Source organism: Numenius arquata, chromosome 6, assembly GCF_964106895.1.
Source record: "Numenius arquata chromosome 6, bNumArq3.hap1.1, whole genome shotgun sequence".
NCBI lineage: Eukaryota > Metazoa > Chordata > Aves > Charadriiformes > Scolopacidae > Numenius > Numenius arquata.
Genome location: NC_133581.1, coordinates 15,291,664 through 15,310,020, shown reverse-complemented (window position 1 = coordinate 15,310,020; position 18,357 = coordinate 15,291,664). Strand labels below are relative to the sequence as shown.

Genomic DNA, 18,357 nt, shown 5'->3' with positions numbered 1-18,357 from the left:
ACCCACTGCTATGGAATGGCTTCCTTTCATGGGTGAGATCTTGCACTAGCGGAAAGGCACATGTGAATCCGTGTGGTCTGATGGCTGATTGAATTACATATGCTTTTTAGTGGCATTTCTCCTTTTCCCTGAAGCCCACTGTTCCTCTCCAAAGATAGTGACATAGAGGAATTCTTCAGGAAAGAATTTAAGAGTAGATCTAATAACTCAATTATAAGGTAACATTGTAAGGGGTTATTCTTTTTTTTATGTAAAAAGCCGAATTGTGTGAATTTTCTGTTAAATGTTTGTATTCTGCTGGAAAGCTTGCTTCAGAGATGCCTGTTCTTCAGGACCTTTAGCTTCGCAGGTTAAAACAGGCTACTCTGTTATTTCTGGTTAGCAATTGCTCTGAATTAACAGGCCGTATGTGTGAAGAGTCTGGTGCTAACCATTTCAGACTGAAGATGAAAGAAAAATGGTAGACAGGATGGTTGGTGAGTTTGTCCTATATATATACCTTAGCTGGTCTTTACGTGTGCACACACACACATATATATAAATAAATATAGAATCTATAACAATGTACTCTACATTCACAGTGGCTAACAATTTTTTTTTTCCTTTTGTAAAAGCCTAGAGGATATTGGAAATCTGAGAATGGTTGAGGTTGAAAAATTACTTCTGATGGAATCTCAACTGAGATTGAAAGCTGTTTGTTGAAACACTGGTCATTCAAATCCAGTCTAGGATTACTGAGGGATGGATTATATTGATCCCATAGCTTCCTTGCTAAAGGTAAAAGTTTTTTATATGTCTCTATTAGATCAAGTGTACTGTGATAACTTCTTTTTTATGAATGCTATGCAACTGCACCTTGCCATGAGGTATGTGATTCAGTATTGTTTTGCATTATCTCCAATCAACACAAATTTAGTGCAATTATAATGCTTATTTCCTGTAAAATACCAGGTATCTGAATAATGGACCTGAATTTCCATTAGAATGAGGTTTTAAAGCATGAAAGGATTAATAGCACAGCAAGTGATAGAACCAGATCAGGTAGAACAATCTCATTTGCCAGAATGCAGAGATACACCAACTAACATGAATAACAAGGTTAGTTCTGCTGTGGCGGGGGTCATTCCATGATGTTTATTATGCCTTTTCTGCAGATTATATATCACCTACTGTCATATTTTGTCTGCTGATTCTCAAATTGTGCCTCTGCTGCAGTTAGCAGTCGTGTGCCTCAGTAGGTGTGACACTGAGCAAAGCAATAAAGCTCAGTTTTGGCCCCAAACCTCTCCTGAGATCAGCTAAAGTGGAATGAGAGATTTTGACTGGCTTCTTGCTGAGTGAGGAAACAGCTGCAGAGTCCACATGTAGTGTTCTCCAAAACTTAGGCCAGTTTAAAATTTGCCTTGGAATTAGACTCCACTCAAATGTTTCTAGCATTTAGATTTTGAAGCCAGTGAAAACCAGTAACAGCCATGGGGATATCCTTGCGGTTAGACTGGTGCAAGTGCAGAAGCAGTCATTTAGTTTCAGAATTGGCTTCTAGACTCATGCAGTTCTCTATAGCATCTTGTGAGTCTTAGTGCATGAGATATCTATAATTGTTTATGTTTAACAACTCCATTTTTGACTGCCTGGACAGCCTTTGCTTTCTTAAAACAGAGGGAGGCAAAAATGGGATTTTATTTGCATGTATGGCTGTAACAGCGAGAGAAGAGTTAGCAGACAGACAAGTTTCTGTCTATTTAAAAGATTTTAACTATGTGAATAATTGTTAGTAATAACAATTATTGTAATATTGCAAACATTTGCTGGTTCTTTATACTAAAATTGTAGTTATAAATAAGAGTTATAATGAATACCAAAAGAAATCTGAGACTCAAGAAGGAAGACCATTTTTGAAACAGAAAGGAAAATGTTACAATCATGAGCACTGCATCATTTGCAAAAATGTACTTTCTGTGCATTTATAATTGTTTTATTATTACATTAATAATATTCAAAGACAACTAGTCTTCTGTTCTATTTAAAACTCTTTTAATTTAGCTGGTGGCAACAGAGATGCTTTTTTGCAATGAGCGAACAAAACATATTGAAGAGGAAGAAAACTCCCTCCTTTGAGTTGGATTTTGCTATTATCAAGAGTGGTTTCCATTCTTGAGTTGTCTTTTATCAGCCCTGCTCCTGGGTGTGCCACAAACAATCCTAATTGCATAGCTATTGTCAGAACGAGATGCGCCTTAAAAGCTGGCTGTTGTGCTTTAACAGTCAAATTAATTACTAGAAGTGGACTCCTAGGCAGTAACTCTGAATAGACATATAATTTCAGGTTATATTTTAGATGTTATTGATAATTACAAAGCATAGTTGAAAAGTGATTTTTAGTGATTTGTTATTTGCACTGCAGAGTTTTAAAATGCTGTGTGGAAGGGGTGGGGGTGGGGGAGGAAATAAGCTGCTCATGCAGTAGTTAGGATACCTAACAGGAGTCCTTAGTGAGGAGCAAGTGTATAAATGCCCAAGGAAGGACTGCTGACAGCCGATATTGAAATTAGTCCCAAAACCTTTGGGTTTTTTTTTGTACAGATGCAATAAATTCTGTCCCAAGTGCATAATTTCTCTGCTGCAGTTTATTTGCATTCCAAAGACGATCAGATAAGAAAGAGAAAAAAAAAAATTGTGATGTATAAACAAGTCTTGATGTTATATGGAATGGATGCCTCTAGATTCAAGAGTAAGCTAAGAGCAAAGCTTATCTTAATGATTTGAAAATAAGGCAATAGTTATTACGTGGGTCACTTGAAGTGCCTTGAAAGAAACTCTCTTGAGAGAAAACCTTTTCATACAGGCTTGTAAACTGTAACCCTAGAGCCCTCTAGCGTTAGCGTAATAGACATTAATTACCTATGCTAGTATAGTTCAGTGTGACCTGCACAGTATTCTGACCTGTGTCAATGAAGAGCTAACAAGCCAATCACTTTCTTCCACCTAATTTTTTATTGACTTTATTATTTATCTATGGTTTAAAAAATTGTCTGGTTTTTTTGAGAGATGTCTGATCTCATTCATCCCAGTTTTCAGAAAGGTTTACTTTGGAGCTATTGCCCAGTCTGTGTCAGCAATAAATCAGAGCAAAGGAAGGTTCTATGTAAAGGAAAACGTAGGAAGTCTGTAAGGCTGATCTACTACGTCCACTGCAGCTCTCTGTTTTCCACTTATTCTGTGTCTTCTGTCAGGGAGTCCCTGCAAGTCCTTCCACTTGCTCTTTCATGCACAAAGCATGTTGTCCCCTGTTCTCCTTCTCTTCAATTGCAGGTTTCCATTTGCTCTTTCCCAGCACTGGTATTATGCTTGTGATACAGATCCTTCCTTCTCTAAGGCAGCATCTTCAGTATGTCCTCAGTCACAGGTTCTGCGTGCCTCCATGATTTGCCTTGGCTTATGTTTCTATTCCTAGTTTCCTTGCCTCCTTGTTTCCCCATGCCAGGACCAAAGTCTGTCTATTCCTTTGCTTCTCTTTCTTTTTTTTTTTCTTTCTTTTTTTCCTTCTTGTGCCGCCAAACCCTAGGTCTGTTTTGATCTCTGCTGTCGCTGTCATTATCATCTCTCAGTTTTCCAATGTGCCACATATTATGTGTCTCTCATTCCCTTCTTCCACATCATATTAGTTTTTCCTCTTTCAGTGGGTTATATGAAGTGGCTGGTAGCACAGATTTATTACACATAGAGTTTTCCAGGGAAGAGGGTAGCTACTGGGATACTGAGATACAGGCTTTGCATGGAAAAACAACTAATAATCTTGAAGTAACACGCAGGGAATCTGTTATTTCAGTGGGTTAACTGTGGACAAGGAGTTGTTGTGGACCAAAGTGCATAATAATTGATCTTATGGTATAGACAATCTTTTTTCCCTTCTGCAGAATGAGTGGGAGAATAATTTCCTAGCTTTCTTGGGAAGGCCAGAGAATCTGTCACTCACTGAACTGGTCATGAATTTAGTAGCAGTGATGCACTGGGAAGCCTGCTGGATTAGGTGGAAAGAAGAGAACAGAGCACTGTGCCACCTGGGGTCTCAATAATAATAAGAGGAGCCTAGGGACTGGAAAAACAGACAGTAAAGTAGCAATTTGCCAACAAGAAGATGGGAGGAGGTAGGATTTTTTGTCGGCGGGAAGTATGATACTACCAGTGATCCTCAGAGAGAACTCAGTGCTCACCTCTGAGTGGGGGAGGATATAGGTTGTTATTGTTCTGTGAAAGAAAAGCGTGTGAGAAAGTAGCCTAAGCTGCTGTGTGGCACCTGCAGAAAGCCTGTGTTTTGGGCCAGACTGGCTGCTGAAATGAATGACAGATGCTCTCCCCCACCTCTCTCTCCCCAAGGAGAGGAGGGAGAGAAAGAAACTTATGAATTTAAAAAAGAAACTAAACTATTTAAATTAAAATATTAATAAAAAAATAAAAAGGAAAATAATGAAATATATACAATACATATAAAACCGTATCAAGCTCCCAGGATGGCGATCATATCACTGGCAGGCGTTGGGAAAGTCCCAAACTGGACTCAATGACAGATGGGAACTGGATTCTGGATCTGGATTCAGGAATGCATGGATTGGGATCAAAGGCAGACAAACAGACAGAGTCCTCCTTGGATGCCAGCCGTTGAAGAAAGAAAGCTGACCCTTTGATCTCTCAGCTTTTACACTAAGCATGATGCAAATGGGATGGAATTCCATGCTGATCAGTTTTGGGTCACCGGTCCTGTCTGCACCTCCCTGCAGGTGTGACCCCGCTACTCTTTTCTGCTTCCGACCCTCCAATGGGGCAAATAACAAAGTGAGCTGACCTTGATTGTCATAGCAGTAAGTATAAGCAAGAGCCTCTCGGTATACCATTCCTTGGCATAAATTAGAAACAGTCAGGTCTTATCTCTGTGGGAGCTAACAGTGTCTGGACAATATACTGTTAATTTCAGAGAGTTCTGTTAGTTAGAAGAGACAGCTAAAAAGTAGAATTACTGAACAGAAAATTGGTTCAGTTTTATCTCAAACCAGGACCCCCTGTTACTGCCTCTACTGAGCTGTCCAAACTGTAGCCTAGGAGAAAGGTCATCAACTTTAATTTTTTGCTGTTCCCCCTTCTGATCCTAAGGCAGTCATTTTTAAGTTGTGTAAAACATGTGGCTTGGCATTATACAATCTACAGTCAGATCTGTGATGGCAGGTTCAAAGTATAGTGTAATTAAAGCTGCATAGTAACCTGTCAAAACTTGTAGATTTACAACAGTGCAATTTCAGGTTTGAGATTTATGTGTGTTGCAGTGGGCTCTAAAATATGAGTCTAGGTTGGCTTGGAATACTTTGGATAGTCTGTCTGTCAGGTAAAGAACTTTCAGAACTACAAAATACGTAGAGACTCAAAGATGTACTTGCTTACTGGAAGGCCACTAATTGACAGCAGCTGGAACAATTTCAGTATTTGTTCTTGAGTGCCTTTCAAAGCAGTATCAAAGCTCTATAGGGGGTTAGGTACCGCAATCTAGATTGAGCAGCCCTGAGGAGAAAGGCTTGAGGGTGTTAGTGGATGAGAACCTCAACATGAGCTGACAATGTGCCCTCACAGCCCAGAAAGCCAACTACATCCTGGGCCGCATCAAAAGACGTGTGGCCAGTAGGGTGAGGGAGGTGATTCTACTCCTCTACTCCTCTCTCATAAGACCCCACCTGGAGTATTGTGTCCAGCTTTGGAGTCCCCAACATAAGGACATGGACCTGTTGGAACACGTCCTGAGGAGGGCCACAAATATGATGGCTGGAGCACCTCTCCTATGAAGACAGGATGAGAAAGCTGGGGTTGTTCAACCTGGAGAAGAGAAGGCTCCTGGGAGACCTTGTAGCAGCTTTCCAGTACCTAAAGGGGGCCTATAGGAGAGACGGGGAGAGACTCTTTATCAGGGAGTGTAGTGATAGGACGAGGTGTAATGGTTTTAAACTGAAAGAGGGGAAATTTTGATTAGATACTAGGAAGAAATTCTTTACTGTGAGGATGGTGAGACGCTGGAACAGGTTGCCCAGAGAAGCTGTGGATGCCCCATCCCTGGAAATGTTCAAGACCAGGCTGAATGGGGCCTTGAGGAACCTGGTCTAATGGAAGGTGCCCCTGCCCATGGCAGTGAGGTTGGAAGATGATCTTTAAGTTCCCTTCCAACCCAAACCATTCTATGATTCTATGACATTTGACCTGGAGCTATTGAGAAATGGCTGTAGCAGGATAGAAAGCAAATATTTTATGGGGCCAGCAACTCTCATGTGAGGGATTCAGTGAAAAGTCAAAGGAGACATGCTGTAAAATGCTTAAAATTTATTAATCATCATTACTTTTTTTCATAAGGAACAAAAATAAAACAATATTCCAAAACTAAATAGAAGAAGGAAACACACCACACCCAGATAACATGACTATGACTAAGAAATGAAATAACATTAATTCTGAAAGAAATGACCCAATAAATCAGTTTTCCAAAAACAAAATAAATAGCAATGGTTCAACTTTTAAAAGCTTTCTAAGAAAGAATTTACATATATTATTATTATTAATTATTATTATTATTATCTTGTGTTTACAAAAATCCTTCATGTGCCCCCATTGGCAAAAAAATAATTTTATATATATATATATATATATACTTCTTCTGTAAACAGTTAACCACGAACAAAAAAAATTCCATAGATTCATACAGTTACTATGCTGATGGTGTTATGTAAACAAAGAGTAGTGTGCAGCAGCTTCTCATGATAGGATTTCTTTCTTTTTCTCATGACAATATATAGGGAAATATGCCCATCATAAATTGTTCAAAAATATTGAAGTTTATAGTTTTGAGAAGGTATGGCTTTTTGGAGTCTAAGATTTCCTTAATGCAAAAAGAAAAATAAAGAAACAGACAGGTACAGTTTTCCTTGGCTTCTGTTTGTTTGTTTTCTGGACTTTAGCTTTTGATTTGTCTCAATACATTGGAATGAAAATGTTATAAAAAAGGTCAGTCTACATGAATGGAAATATTAGATATTGTCAAGCGTCTATATTATGCCACCCCAGGCAAGCTTCAAGCTAGAAAAGAATGTTGTTCTCATAATAGACTTTGTGCAAGTGTAAATCCACCTCTCAGACTTATGGTACAGCACTTCTCAGAAGACAAACAAACAGAAAGTGTCAAAATGACCTTATGCTGTACCTCTCAAGGTATAAAAGAAAAAACATGAAAAACAACGGGAGATATATTGGTAATGAAAATTGAAATAATGTAGTCAGACATATTGTGTTTGTATGCAGAAAATATCATCTGTTCATCAAAAATTTTATCTGCTTTTGACACTTGTGTATTTTTTCAAAGTTTTTTTTTAGTCTTATTTTCAACCCTTGTTTGACGACTTCTCTCTAGTTCTAATTTTTGACATTCCCTTGTTCCTGAGAGGCCTTTATCTGGTTTGTTGCCTGTTGGCTGCTGTCTTGGGGAATGCACTCAGTGTTAACACAGCTGCATTTCTCCACATAGGTGTATGAGTGATCAAGGTAGGTTCCGTCACTGCATGTCAGAGTGACCTTTCTTTGGCTGGTCTTGATTTCCTGACAACACGAGCATTTATGTTCCATCGTGTTCGCCTCTGGAGAATATCTGAATGAAAAACCAACAGAAGAGAAAGATTCAGAAATTATGTGAGACATACCACTGCCCCTCCCACCCATTAGTAAATATAACCAGAAGCTGTGTGATTGCGTGTAGGACTATCGCTCAATATCACCATTCTTACAGTATTGTGGTGAAATTTAAGTTGCTCCTCCTTGTAAAAATGGAAGGGTCCAGCTCTTCTTTAAGGCACAGAAATAGTAAATTATTTAATCCAGATCACATATTAAGCCAGTCCAAAATGGGAGAATAGTGAGAAACAAATAACCTCACTTTTACATGGGCAAAATCAAAACTTGGGTCTATTCACTATGACACTAAACAGGTTGTTAAAACATTGTGAGTCTTGTAATTAAGCTAATACAACATCACATCTGTTAAAAATTATTGTTAGCACAATGGAAACAGGTGGTGACTGGGTAGTTGTTGGGCATATTAGAAAATCACTTGTTATTTGTTTTATGTAACTACTGTAAAGAGTAGAAGACAGGAGATCACAATTATCTTTTGTACCACTTACCGTGAGGAAGCGTCACAGCTGCCTTCACAGTATGTCATCTCAACAGGTGCAGGAGATACACATCCATGATATTTGATGACAGTAGTAGTATTGTGCTTCTTGCAACCTGAGGTTGTCACAAACCAAAGGAAAATAGGTTAAGATATATGTGCATATAAATAGATATCTGTGTATGACAGTTTGTAGTAGAAAACTGCAACGGATGGAGCTGAAATACGGAATGACGTCACAGTGTATTCCTCTTTTAATTGCTAAGGGACAAATGATGACTCTTGCGGCTTGTGTTATCAATGAATGAAAAATTCCCTTTTGCTTCTGCAACTTTGGTGCAGGATGCAGAAACAAAGAGCAGTAATGTGGCAAATGCTCAATGCGCACCCATCTGTTTACCTCTTCTGTCTATGCATCTACCATGCAAGATGGACTAATATACCTAATAAGGCACATATTATCATTACTTACTCTTAACAAAATTATCATTACTTACTCTTCAGATTTTCTTGGCACTTTTTACAGCAGCCGTCATCAGATAGTATGATGTCATCCTTGAGTGGGGAAACAGAAAAAACCCCTCAGGTTTCATATCTGCATACTAAAACAGAGACTTCCCCAGCTTCCTAAGTGTCTCTGGCACCAGAAATTTCTTTGTATTGACATGGAATCTAATTTCAAGCAAGGCTAAATATTAAGGATACATAACTACTTCAATTCAATACTAATAAGAGTTCTCTGAGAGCTGACATTGAGGGGGACTGAAACTGTTTTTATCTCATCAGAGTTCAGCAGTAAAATTTCAGAAGTAAAGCTTGTAGCACATCTAGGATATTTTGAGTGACCAAAGTCAGTACAGGTGAAGGATTATGTCAGACAGGGTAACAGAATTAATGAAATAACTGACTCCACAGATGTGTGGGGCTGGTTCTAATCTACCCTGAGCTGTATTAAGTTGAATGATGTTGTGAACTTAAGTGGCTTACTTTCCTTCACCTTTTCTCTCAATAAATGAATTCTAAAACAGAATTTATAATCTTAAATAATTCAGGAATATAAGTCCTATTATTTTTCAATAAGATTCTTGCTTCTAGGTCACCTGACACTTTTGGGAATCCAAACATTATGCTGTACCCTTTTCTCTAGTGCCCAGTTCTCAGTGAGGATTGATATATCACCCATTTTAATTTTAAATTGCTTTTCTGAAATGAAATTTGATGGGGACCAGATTCAGAGAGGGTAAAATGAGAGCTACGTCCTGTGTGATGTTTCTGCTACATATTTTCCTCAGACACCACGACCCTTCTATTAGTGGTGTTAGCCACTGCAATCTTTTCAAGCATGAGAACTGGTAGAAGATTACTTACTGGATCACAGTTGTCAGGGTTAAAGAGAGGACAGCTTTTCTGTAAGATGACTTGAATGAACTGGTTGTCATATTTTTCACATGTGTAAGTTGTACAGTTATCACCAGGTGGGTTCCAGTATTCTCCAACCTGAAATTAGTTAAAATTAAAGTAAGTAAAAATCTTCTTAAATAAAACAGAAATACCCCCCACCCCACTGCCCGTCCAGTGTCTTATAATTACTGCCTACTGCAGTCTGAACAATTTCCTTGAATTTCAGCTGATAGTTACTTATCATATTATCATACCGCTGTAAGTCTTTTTCATTAACCAAGTGAAGAGACTGTATTTTTATCTGGATAAGGGCAGGCTTTTTGTACAAATAGGATAAGTATATGGACTCATTTGGAAAGATTACCTTGTGTTTTCCTGGTTTTGTCATCAGAATTTATGGGTATGTCGATTCACATACATGTCAGAATTTTTGCTGGCTTCAATGACTCATCCTGTCCTAAGCTCTCAGCTAATTTGACATGGACTGTTTGAAGCAGAAATCTACCTCCACAGATAAAATTATTCTTTGAGCAAAATGGGTGCTATATTTTCAGAGCTGAAGGCAAATAAGGGCTCATTGCTTTGACCTATGTATTTTTCTATGTTGAATTCTGAAAGCCATTGTTTAGTATCACAGTTGCTTCCAGAAGTCTTTATTAGAACTGGAGTTTCATGGCTCAAGGTATTGTTCGAGATGTGTGAGATAGTCAGTTCCGTGCCTGAGTAAGCATTTGTCTAACATGAGAAAAGATGCAGCAGATAAACATGACAAAGACAAGAAGAGAAAAGAGTAAAAAGACTAGCAGAGTTCACCAAAAGTGAACTAAAACAGGGATAATTACTTGGAGCACGCGTGTAATGTTGTCTCCCACGGTTACTATACAAGCCGCTGCCATGCATGTGCCGCAGCACTGTCCAGGTATCTTTGTATACTTATAGCCCTGTTTTGAAAGAAATAGAGAGGAAATGACATTAAGTCAGAACACTGACCTTAACTGGTTGATATTTGAGCAGAGTGAGGGTAGGAATTACTGACAACAAAATATCACTCACCACTGGGCAGTATGTGTCACAAATAACAGGCTTGCACTTGACAGTGGCGTGCTGAGGGCTTGGGTAAGAGGATTCAGAGCAGGTGCATTCTTCACAGGGGCCTGATGGAACAACACCTCCAGGCTAGGGGAAGTCAGGAAAAAAGGCATTATTAGTCAGTAAAAGCAAGTTACTTTGTTAATGTATGTCACAGACTATACAAAGCTGAACTATGTATGGGCTAAACTATCCTTAAATAAAATTTTGATTGTTTTATTTAAGCAGAGTTTCTGTTGGTAATATCAATTTTGGAATTAAATTCTGCTAATGCAGAAAGGAGAGCAGAAAATGCTTTTGCTTGGAGCAAGGGTGTTATATGCTGACTTCAATTAAATAAGTTTTATCTCAGGCCCTTCTGCAAAATATGATCCATGGTAGGAGTCTCAAAAATATTGCATTGTGAACCTATGTGAAGGCCTATTTTTATAGGGAGTAATTGTGTGTACTTACTGCATAGTACGTTTCATTGACTACACAGCCACGTCCTGTAAAGAAGGAAGAAAGATGATGTCATAGAGGAGTAAGCTTTAAGAAGCACGAGTACATGAAAAAACTGCTGCTTTGTTGGCCCGATATGATAACACAGATAATTTGCATCTTTCTCTTTTAAGTTTTCTGCATTCGTAAACTCAGAGAAATATAGCTGTGAATAACACATGAAGGTGCATAGTACTTACTGCATTCAAAGGTAGGACAGCATTTTCCAGGCTGCGTTGTTGGGACTACTTCCTGTCCTTCTAAGCACTGGAGTGTGACCTCAGGGCAGAGGCTAGTGTTGCAGTCTGTTTAATGAAAGAGAATATAGAAAATAATGAACTCAGAATTTTTAAATGAAAGTAATTTTGTTTTGCATGAACTTCAGAAGTTTTCCCATGGGGCAAATACGGTGTTGTTTACACAAGCTAGTTTAATGACTAATTCACTATATTTGCCCAGCTATTTTAAAGTGAACGGGCTTTTCTATAACCTTTGTAAAACAAAGCCTGGATGCAGTCCTGAATAACATGCTCTGACATGCTCTGGGCAATCCTGCTTCGGCAGGGGAGTTGGACTAGATGATCTTTATGGTCCCTTCCAACTCTAAAAAATTCAGTGAAATTCAGTGAAAGCATTGTCTGAGAAGAATAAAGTGGTGATTGCTGGAAAGAGATACTTCCAAAGAGAAATTTGTGCCAACTGGGAAATCTGATGACTTTCAGAGGTTCAGGAACTTTCCTGAGCAATTTTTAAATGTTCAAGACTTTTTTTTAAGTTAAGGTATTTTTTTTAATACTGGTCTTTGAAACACAAAATGCTTTGAATAGTTTTTAATATTGTTTCAGATGGTAGCAGCATTAAAGTTTTTCAGTGTTAATTTACATTTACTTTTCAGTGTCTAACTACATGAAATATCTTGAACTTACTTCTCTTTCAAGTATTAAAAAGATACTTGCTGTGGTTCCACAAAATAAATACAATATATTCCCCATGTTAAAGAACTAAGACACTACTTACAGCACTCAGTCCTAGTACAGCATGGATCTTCTGGTATCTGTATCTGAACAGGCATGTAACCTGGTTCATCACAAGATAGTTGCTGTGTCACAGAACATTTGTGTTTTGTACAGTGCACTTCAAGAGTGTTTTTGTCACAGACACATTCCTGGCAGTCTCTTGTCCATTTTTCTCCTGGCTATATAAAAAGTAAAAATAAAATAAGAAAAAAATTATATATCAACTTAAACCAAAATAATTCTATTTGTTTCTAGCTGACTTATTCGTGGATACAGTGATACCTGATTATATCAGCCTTTTTATATTTCTGGTAATTTTAGATTTTATAAGAAACCCTCAAACTGAAGCTAATTAGGGGAAGATAGGTTCTGAGCATGTTCACACAGCTATAATTTTGTATTTATTAGTAGTGTTAGTATGAGGGATAAAAGAGGTCTAAAGGAGAAGTGGTTGAGCATTGCACGCATTTTTGGATAAGAAACTATCATATGACGTACTCATTTGCACAATGGGTTACAGAGAGAAATTTCTATAATTTGTATGCAGCTGAGGAACTAAGAATGCAGACTATCAACACTATCACCAACAGGTAAACTTTGTTATCCATCTGTCCCTTCATCTCTAGTAGCTTTAGTGAGCCAAATTTGTGGGAATAAAAAAGCACATATGCCAAAGTTCCACTACTACTGTCTATCTCTTTTTTTTTTCTATTTCTTTTTTTTGTTTGTTTGTTTTTTTCAGTGTGTGAGGTGTTGATTATTGAAAGAATATCCCATCGCTTACTGTCACATTTCTTAGCGAGTAATGTCGTTTCTGCTCTGGCTCTCATCATTATTTTTAAGACTAAAATGAAATGAACTTTTGGAAAAATCCGAAAGTCTCCTCCAACCTCAGCAAAACTTTGCTTTTGTGAAACACTAAATATCCCCTTGCTTCACTTGCCTGTACTTGATAAACCACATTGACTGTGATACTCACCCATCTGGATACTCCATTTGATTCCCTACAAGCTGGTAAGAAAAAAAAAAAAAAAGAATTAAGATTTACACCACTGAAAACTGACATAAAGGAGTAAATTTATGCAGTTTCGAATTGAAATACTGCGAAGATAAAACTAACAAGAAAATTAATATGCAGTACAGTTCTTCTGAAATGTAGAATTCTACCATCTTGGTAAGTCTCATGTAAGGAAGGAAGAAAAGTAATATTGATTGTTATTTGATTTTTAGATGGGGAGTTTAAAGGAGCTTAAAGAGGCTGATTTGTCCATGTATAAGAGGACAGTAGGACACAGGCCTCCTGACTGTCAATCCTGATGTCTATTTGTACCCCAACTTGCTACAGGTTACTTACAGCATTCAGAGACACAGATGTTGCTGTTTTCACTCACGAGTGTCTTTCCTTCAGGACAGAAACATCCTTCAGTTACTCCATAGCCAGGAAGCTCAACAAAGCTAGAGTGAGAGGAATGTATGTACTTGAGTACAATGTTTTTGCAGTGAAGCAGGAGAGAGAGAGAGCATAATATGCTGAAGGCTGCCATGTCCGATACAAGGGAGACAAAAGGAAGAGCAACAGGAAGTGCATATTCATAGAGCTGATTGATATATATAAATCTTAAATAAATTATCCAAATTCTCAAGACATTTCATTATGAAGTTACTCCGTTTTCTAAGGAAAGCAGATAGGTAAAAATAGAAAAAAAAAGGAAAATATAAGCAGTTGTTTTGGGGTGGTTTTTTTTGGTCTTTCCATACCTTGGGTCACAGGTGGCAAGATTAATGGGCCCACATGGCTTGTATACCATGTTTGCTGCACAGTTGTACGCTGTATGGAAAAAGAAGAAAAGATCAAAAATTGACAGTAGATGCACTTTTACAGCAAAAGTGACTATAGCTTTGCCTTCTTCATATGCAGCTTCTGTGATGTCGCTGTATTTTTGTAGACATCAGTCAAGTGTTAGATGTAAGATGTGCTTGCTGAATAAAATACTAATTGCTACCCTTTCTCACACACATTTTTAAGTTCTGCAGTGCTTACGGCATGTGTTGTTGGTCTTTCCTCTCCAGTCAATGCAGACACCTCTGGAAGCACACTCTGTAGCATACATCTCCAAACTGGAACACTGCATGGATTCATTGGCTATGCGACATCCATCAAAAACACAGCCTTTGAAAAATGGTTCTGGTGGTATCACGGCATGACATTCTGCAAAAATCCTGTAGGCAGAGAAGAAACCAAAGATCTTTTCTGTTAACTAGTCATTATATAAAATCCATCACTCCCCAGTTAATGGCACGTGAGACTCTGCTTCAGGAAGGAGTGTATTATGAGAAAGAAAACCCTAAGAATGGCCAATAATCTGGGAAGTAGATTCAGGAAAGGAAAGGTTAGGAAATTTGAAGCTCCTTTTTTTCTTTTCCCTCTAAAGGGGCAAATGGTCATAGTGTTTCTGCATGTATACACAAGTTTTCTTCAGTATGACACCAGAAATTTCATGAAAAAGGCAACTGCATCAGATTGAGGAAAAAGGGATGATAAAAGTAGACAAGAGATATAAAAATTGCACATACAATAGCTCATAACTTATTACACACTACAGCAAGCATGTGTAAGAAGCCTTTGTAAGTGACCCAGTTGGAAAAGAGCTTTTGTCAGAGCTCACACAAGTACAGGAAATATTGCAGAAAAAAAGCCTTTGTGCTTTTCGAGTTCCATGTTTTACATAAAATGTACAAAGAACGAAGGATGCTTTTTGGCTGAGACGTTTCTGTCTGCTTTGTTAAGCTGGTTAGTAACCAGGTACTTTACAGTTTGTACTGAAGGCCCACTTCAAATTTAGACCTCAGTCTTTACTTAATAGTCTAAGAGTGGGTGAGAATGCTCTGGAAGGTAGGCTGGGAGACAGATAACATAAATATGTGTGGTTGCAACACAGCAACTATGGATTTTAGTGCTTGCTGCATCCCTGATTTTCTGACTCCACCTCTCCTTACTCAGTTATCTTTGGCATGCAAGTCATTAAAGAAGAGCAGTTTCTTTTGCAAAGGCTTTTACTGTATATATCCTGTAATTAAGCTGACATTTTCAACTATTATCACATGCTAGGGCTATTGTTCTTACTCTTCTTGCAAGATACTGAGATAGTTTTGTCTAGAAAGAGTGAATTCATTTTTTTTTCTTACTCGCTCCAGATAAGCTTGCAGAGTTGAGGTGTTTCACAGTGAGGCTTTGGTGAAGGTGTTGTTACAACTGGTGGTACTGGTACTCCATGGCATGACTTGTTGTTATCAACAATCCAGTGATGAGCCATTTGGGGACAGGAAGAAATGATCTTACCACTTGGTAAGCGGCATTCATCTAATTTGTTATTTGTACATGTTCCTGGAAGAGACAAGGTATGTAAGTCTCATAAGCCCTATCAGAGATGCACAGTATGTGATTGTGCTGATATCACGTTTAGATGTGTTGTACTTGTGAAATGTATAAAGTGCCTTGCTTCATAGGGAGTTCTTTCTTTACAGTTTCATGAACTTTAATTTAGGTTAGGAAAAAACATACAAACCTAAAACCCCAGCCCCAAAGAAAACAAAACCAACCAGAAATATTGAGCTCTTGGTCCTACAGAAGTTGAAAAGTAGAACTGTTTTCGTTTCTGTTTCACTGCTCTTTAAAAATTTCTGTCAATAATGAGACTGCACAGCCAGAATGGGTGAGAATAACCACAGCAGGGTGGGGAGAGAGTCCCACCTCCAATAAGTGCATCTGTCTTACCACACTGTCCTTCGGTGTTGTTGCCAAATTTGCTGTATGGGAGTTTCACTGAGAAAATCAATCCACTAAAGGTGATGGTTGCACCAATCTCTGGTATTTCAACAATCATGTTGATGCCAAGTGTGGAGAAAGAAATGCCATCTTTTTTGAAGCCTGGTTTGACAATCTTTTTGTTGAAGTACATCTGAATGTGGGGTTAAAAAAAACACAACTTCAGAATAAGCACTGTTTCTAGCTGATTGTTTTAAATAAAGTGTTTTATAATCTTCATAATCATGCATAACGCTATATTTTTGTGCATCACATCCAACGCCCATTGGCATTGTAATACCAGCATATATATGTATTCATATCTCCACTTTTATTGCTATATTGCTACAGTGTGGTAATGATCTATGTGGCCTCTATGTACTGTGTTTGTGCAGATTGTGTGCTAATCCACAGCATTCTAAATCCAAGAATTTTCTTTGTAACCCTCATCATTTCATTTATTGTAAACATTTATCATATGAAAATGGTAGTTTTCTTTAACTCCAGAAATATTCCTGCCATTATTATGTAATAACTTTGCTCCAAAGTCACACTGTCCCTATACTACATGTTGCTTGTCATTGTAAGAGTTATCTGAATTCAAAATGAAGAAAAATTTCCCTGGTGCCAATTTTATGTAGCAGTCATTTATTTGTTAATCATTGCTGTTCCATTTGCAGCCTGTGTCTGATAGGAGCTAATGAAGATAAGCATACTTGCCTAGTAACTTTTTTGTCAGGAATTATTCTGCAACTTTCTTCTCATTGAATTGGGATTAAGTAAGAGTTAAAACCGTCAGTTACTGTTTTCCTTCACAGGAATTTCTTTCACTGGACTAACTGTTTCAGCATACCTTTCTGACTGTAGGCAAGGAGAACTTGGCATGGCTCTGTAGGGGGAGAGCGCAAACTTTTTGCAAAAAAATTGGGGCAAACTTTTCCTCCTACCTCTTTGTGTTTTCTATCAACTAATAAATTCCCTAGTGTAACAGCAGGACTGACTTCTCATTTTCACTGACTTGCCAGTAGTAGTGTAGGATCATGAAGGTGAAGTGATAGTTCCAATTATCCCTTTTCTTCAGCTATATGTCCCTTCTCAGCAAGCAATTGGAGGGGGAAGCGTGTCATGGCTCTGGTGCCTAAAGTTCCTTATGCAGAGGAAGCAGTGCCTAGTCATCCAGCTGATAAAGGACACATACCCTTCTTCACCATGAGAGAAGAATCATGCTTGTGATATGCATTCATGTTTCTTCATAATGTCTTTGTTTACATAAGTGAATGGCACAATGTACTAATTTTCATGAAACATGAATCAAGCACCAATGTAAATGTTTTTTCTGTTTTATGTCTCTATCAGCTGTATTAGTCTGTTTCCTTATGTTAGTTATATATATTTATACATGCACATAATATATTCATATCTGCATAGTGCTAAGCTGTTTCTGATGTTTTGTTCTTAGAAACTGGTGTAATCTTTTTTTTTTAACCTAATGATACCCTCTGCTGTCATCACCTCCATGACAGGATATTCTAACAGACTATATTTCAAATAAGAATCACTAAGACCTATGGACCTTATTTCTTTTTTGAAAAAATACAGAAATAAAAAACTGTGTATTTTACCACATTGGTCGTAACACCATTCATGAGTTGACGGGTCAGCACAACTTCTGCAGACTTGTAGAAAATAATAATGGATTTAGGGCAGGAAAGTCCATCTTTTGCATCACAGTAATAATTGTCAATGTAAACACGGAAGTTTTCATATTTTGGTACAATCTGTTTCACCAGAACGTAAGTGCAGTTTTCAAGGAAAGTATAGTAAATTCCATCAAAAGTAATATAATGAGGATCACCCCATCCACTGCACACACCTGGTAGAGAGAAAATATTTAAAGAGATTAACAAGAAAATTAATGTAGAAGAAAGAATTTAGAAACTGAAGTGAATTTATACAATATATAGCGAAACCCTAAGAAAACAAAATGCTCGTATAATCTGTGAAAAGTTTTGCTTTTGTCAAAAATAGTTATTCCTTAATCTACTGGTGCTTACATTGACACTCATAATGGTAACAGCAGCCGTTTTCATCAGGTACCAGTATTGCCGGGTATTTGTTTGCACAAGTAATTTCCTTTACAGGTGGGCAGTGTGTTGGAATTACTTCTACCTTGTTGTCTCCCTTACAGATGAGTTCTGTACAGTTGGTTAGTTTGTATCTTTGTCCAATCTGAAAAATCAACAAAAATTGCTGTCACAGGAGGTTGCAACCAGATATCAAGTTTACTAAAATTTTTAATTTGATGGTGTATTCTTTCCAGAAATCGTGATGTTGGAAAAGAAATTAATAATCACTTCTCCTCAGTTGTGGAA

General features: G+C 37.8%; 1 protein-coding gene across 1 annotated transcript in view; it reads right to left on the bottom strand.

Moving 5' to 3' along the window:
• Positions 1 to 9,177: 9,177 nt before the first annotated feature.
• Positions 9,178 to 18,357, bottom strand: part of MUC5AC (mucin 5AC, oligomeric mucus/gel-forming) — a 47,059-nt gene continuing 37,879 nt past the window's right edge. Inside the window, exons 33-41 of the mRNA XM_074148739.1 lie at positions 18,040 to 18,214; positions 17,608 to 17,858; positions 15,956 to 16,139; positions 15,404 to 15,565; positions 13,939 to 14,008; positions 13,572 to 13,635; positions 10,586 to 10,771; positions 9,563 to 9,691; positions 9,178 to 9,213 (exon numbers count right to left, since the gene is read on the bottom strand). Coding sequence (XP_074004840.1) covers positions 9,178 to 9,213; positions 9,563 to 9,691; positions 10,586 to 10,771; positions 13,572 to 13,635; positions 13,939 to 14,008; positions 15,404 to 15,565; positions 15,956 to 16,139; positions 17,608 to 17,858; positions 18,040 to 18,214 — 1,257 coding nt within the window. The remainder of the gene's footprint in view (positions 9,214 to 9,562; positions 9,692 to 10,585; positions 10,772 to 13,571; positions 13,636 to 13,938; positions 14,009 to 15,403; positions 15,566 to 15,955; positions 16,140 to 17,607; positions 17,859 to 18,039; positions 18,215 to 18,357) is intronic.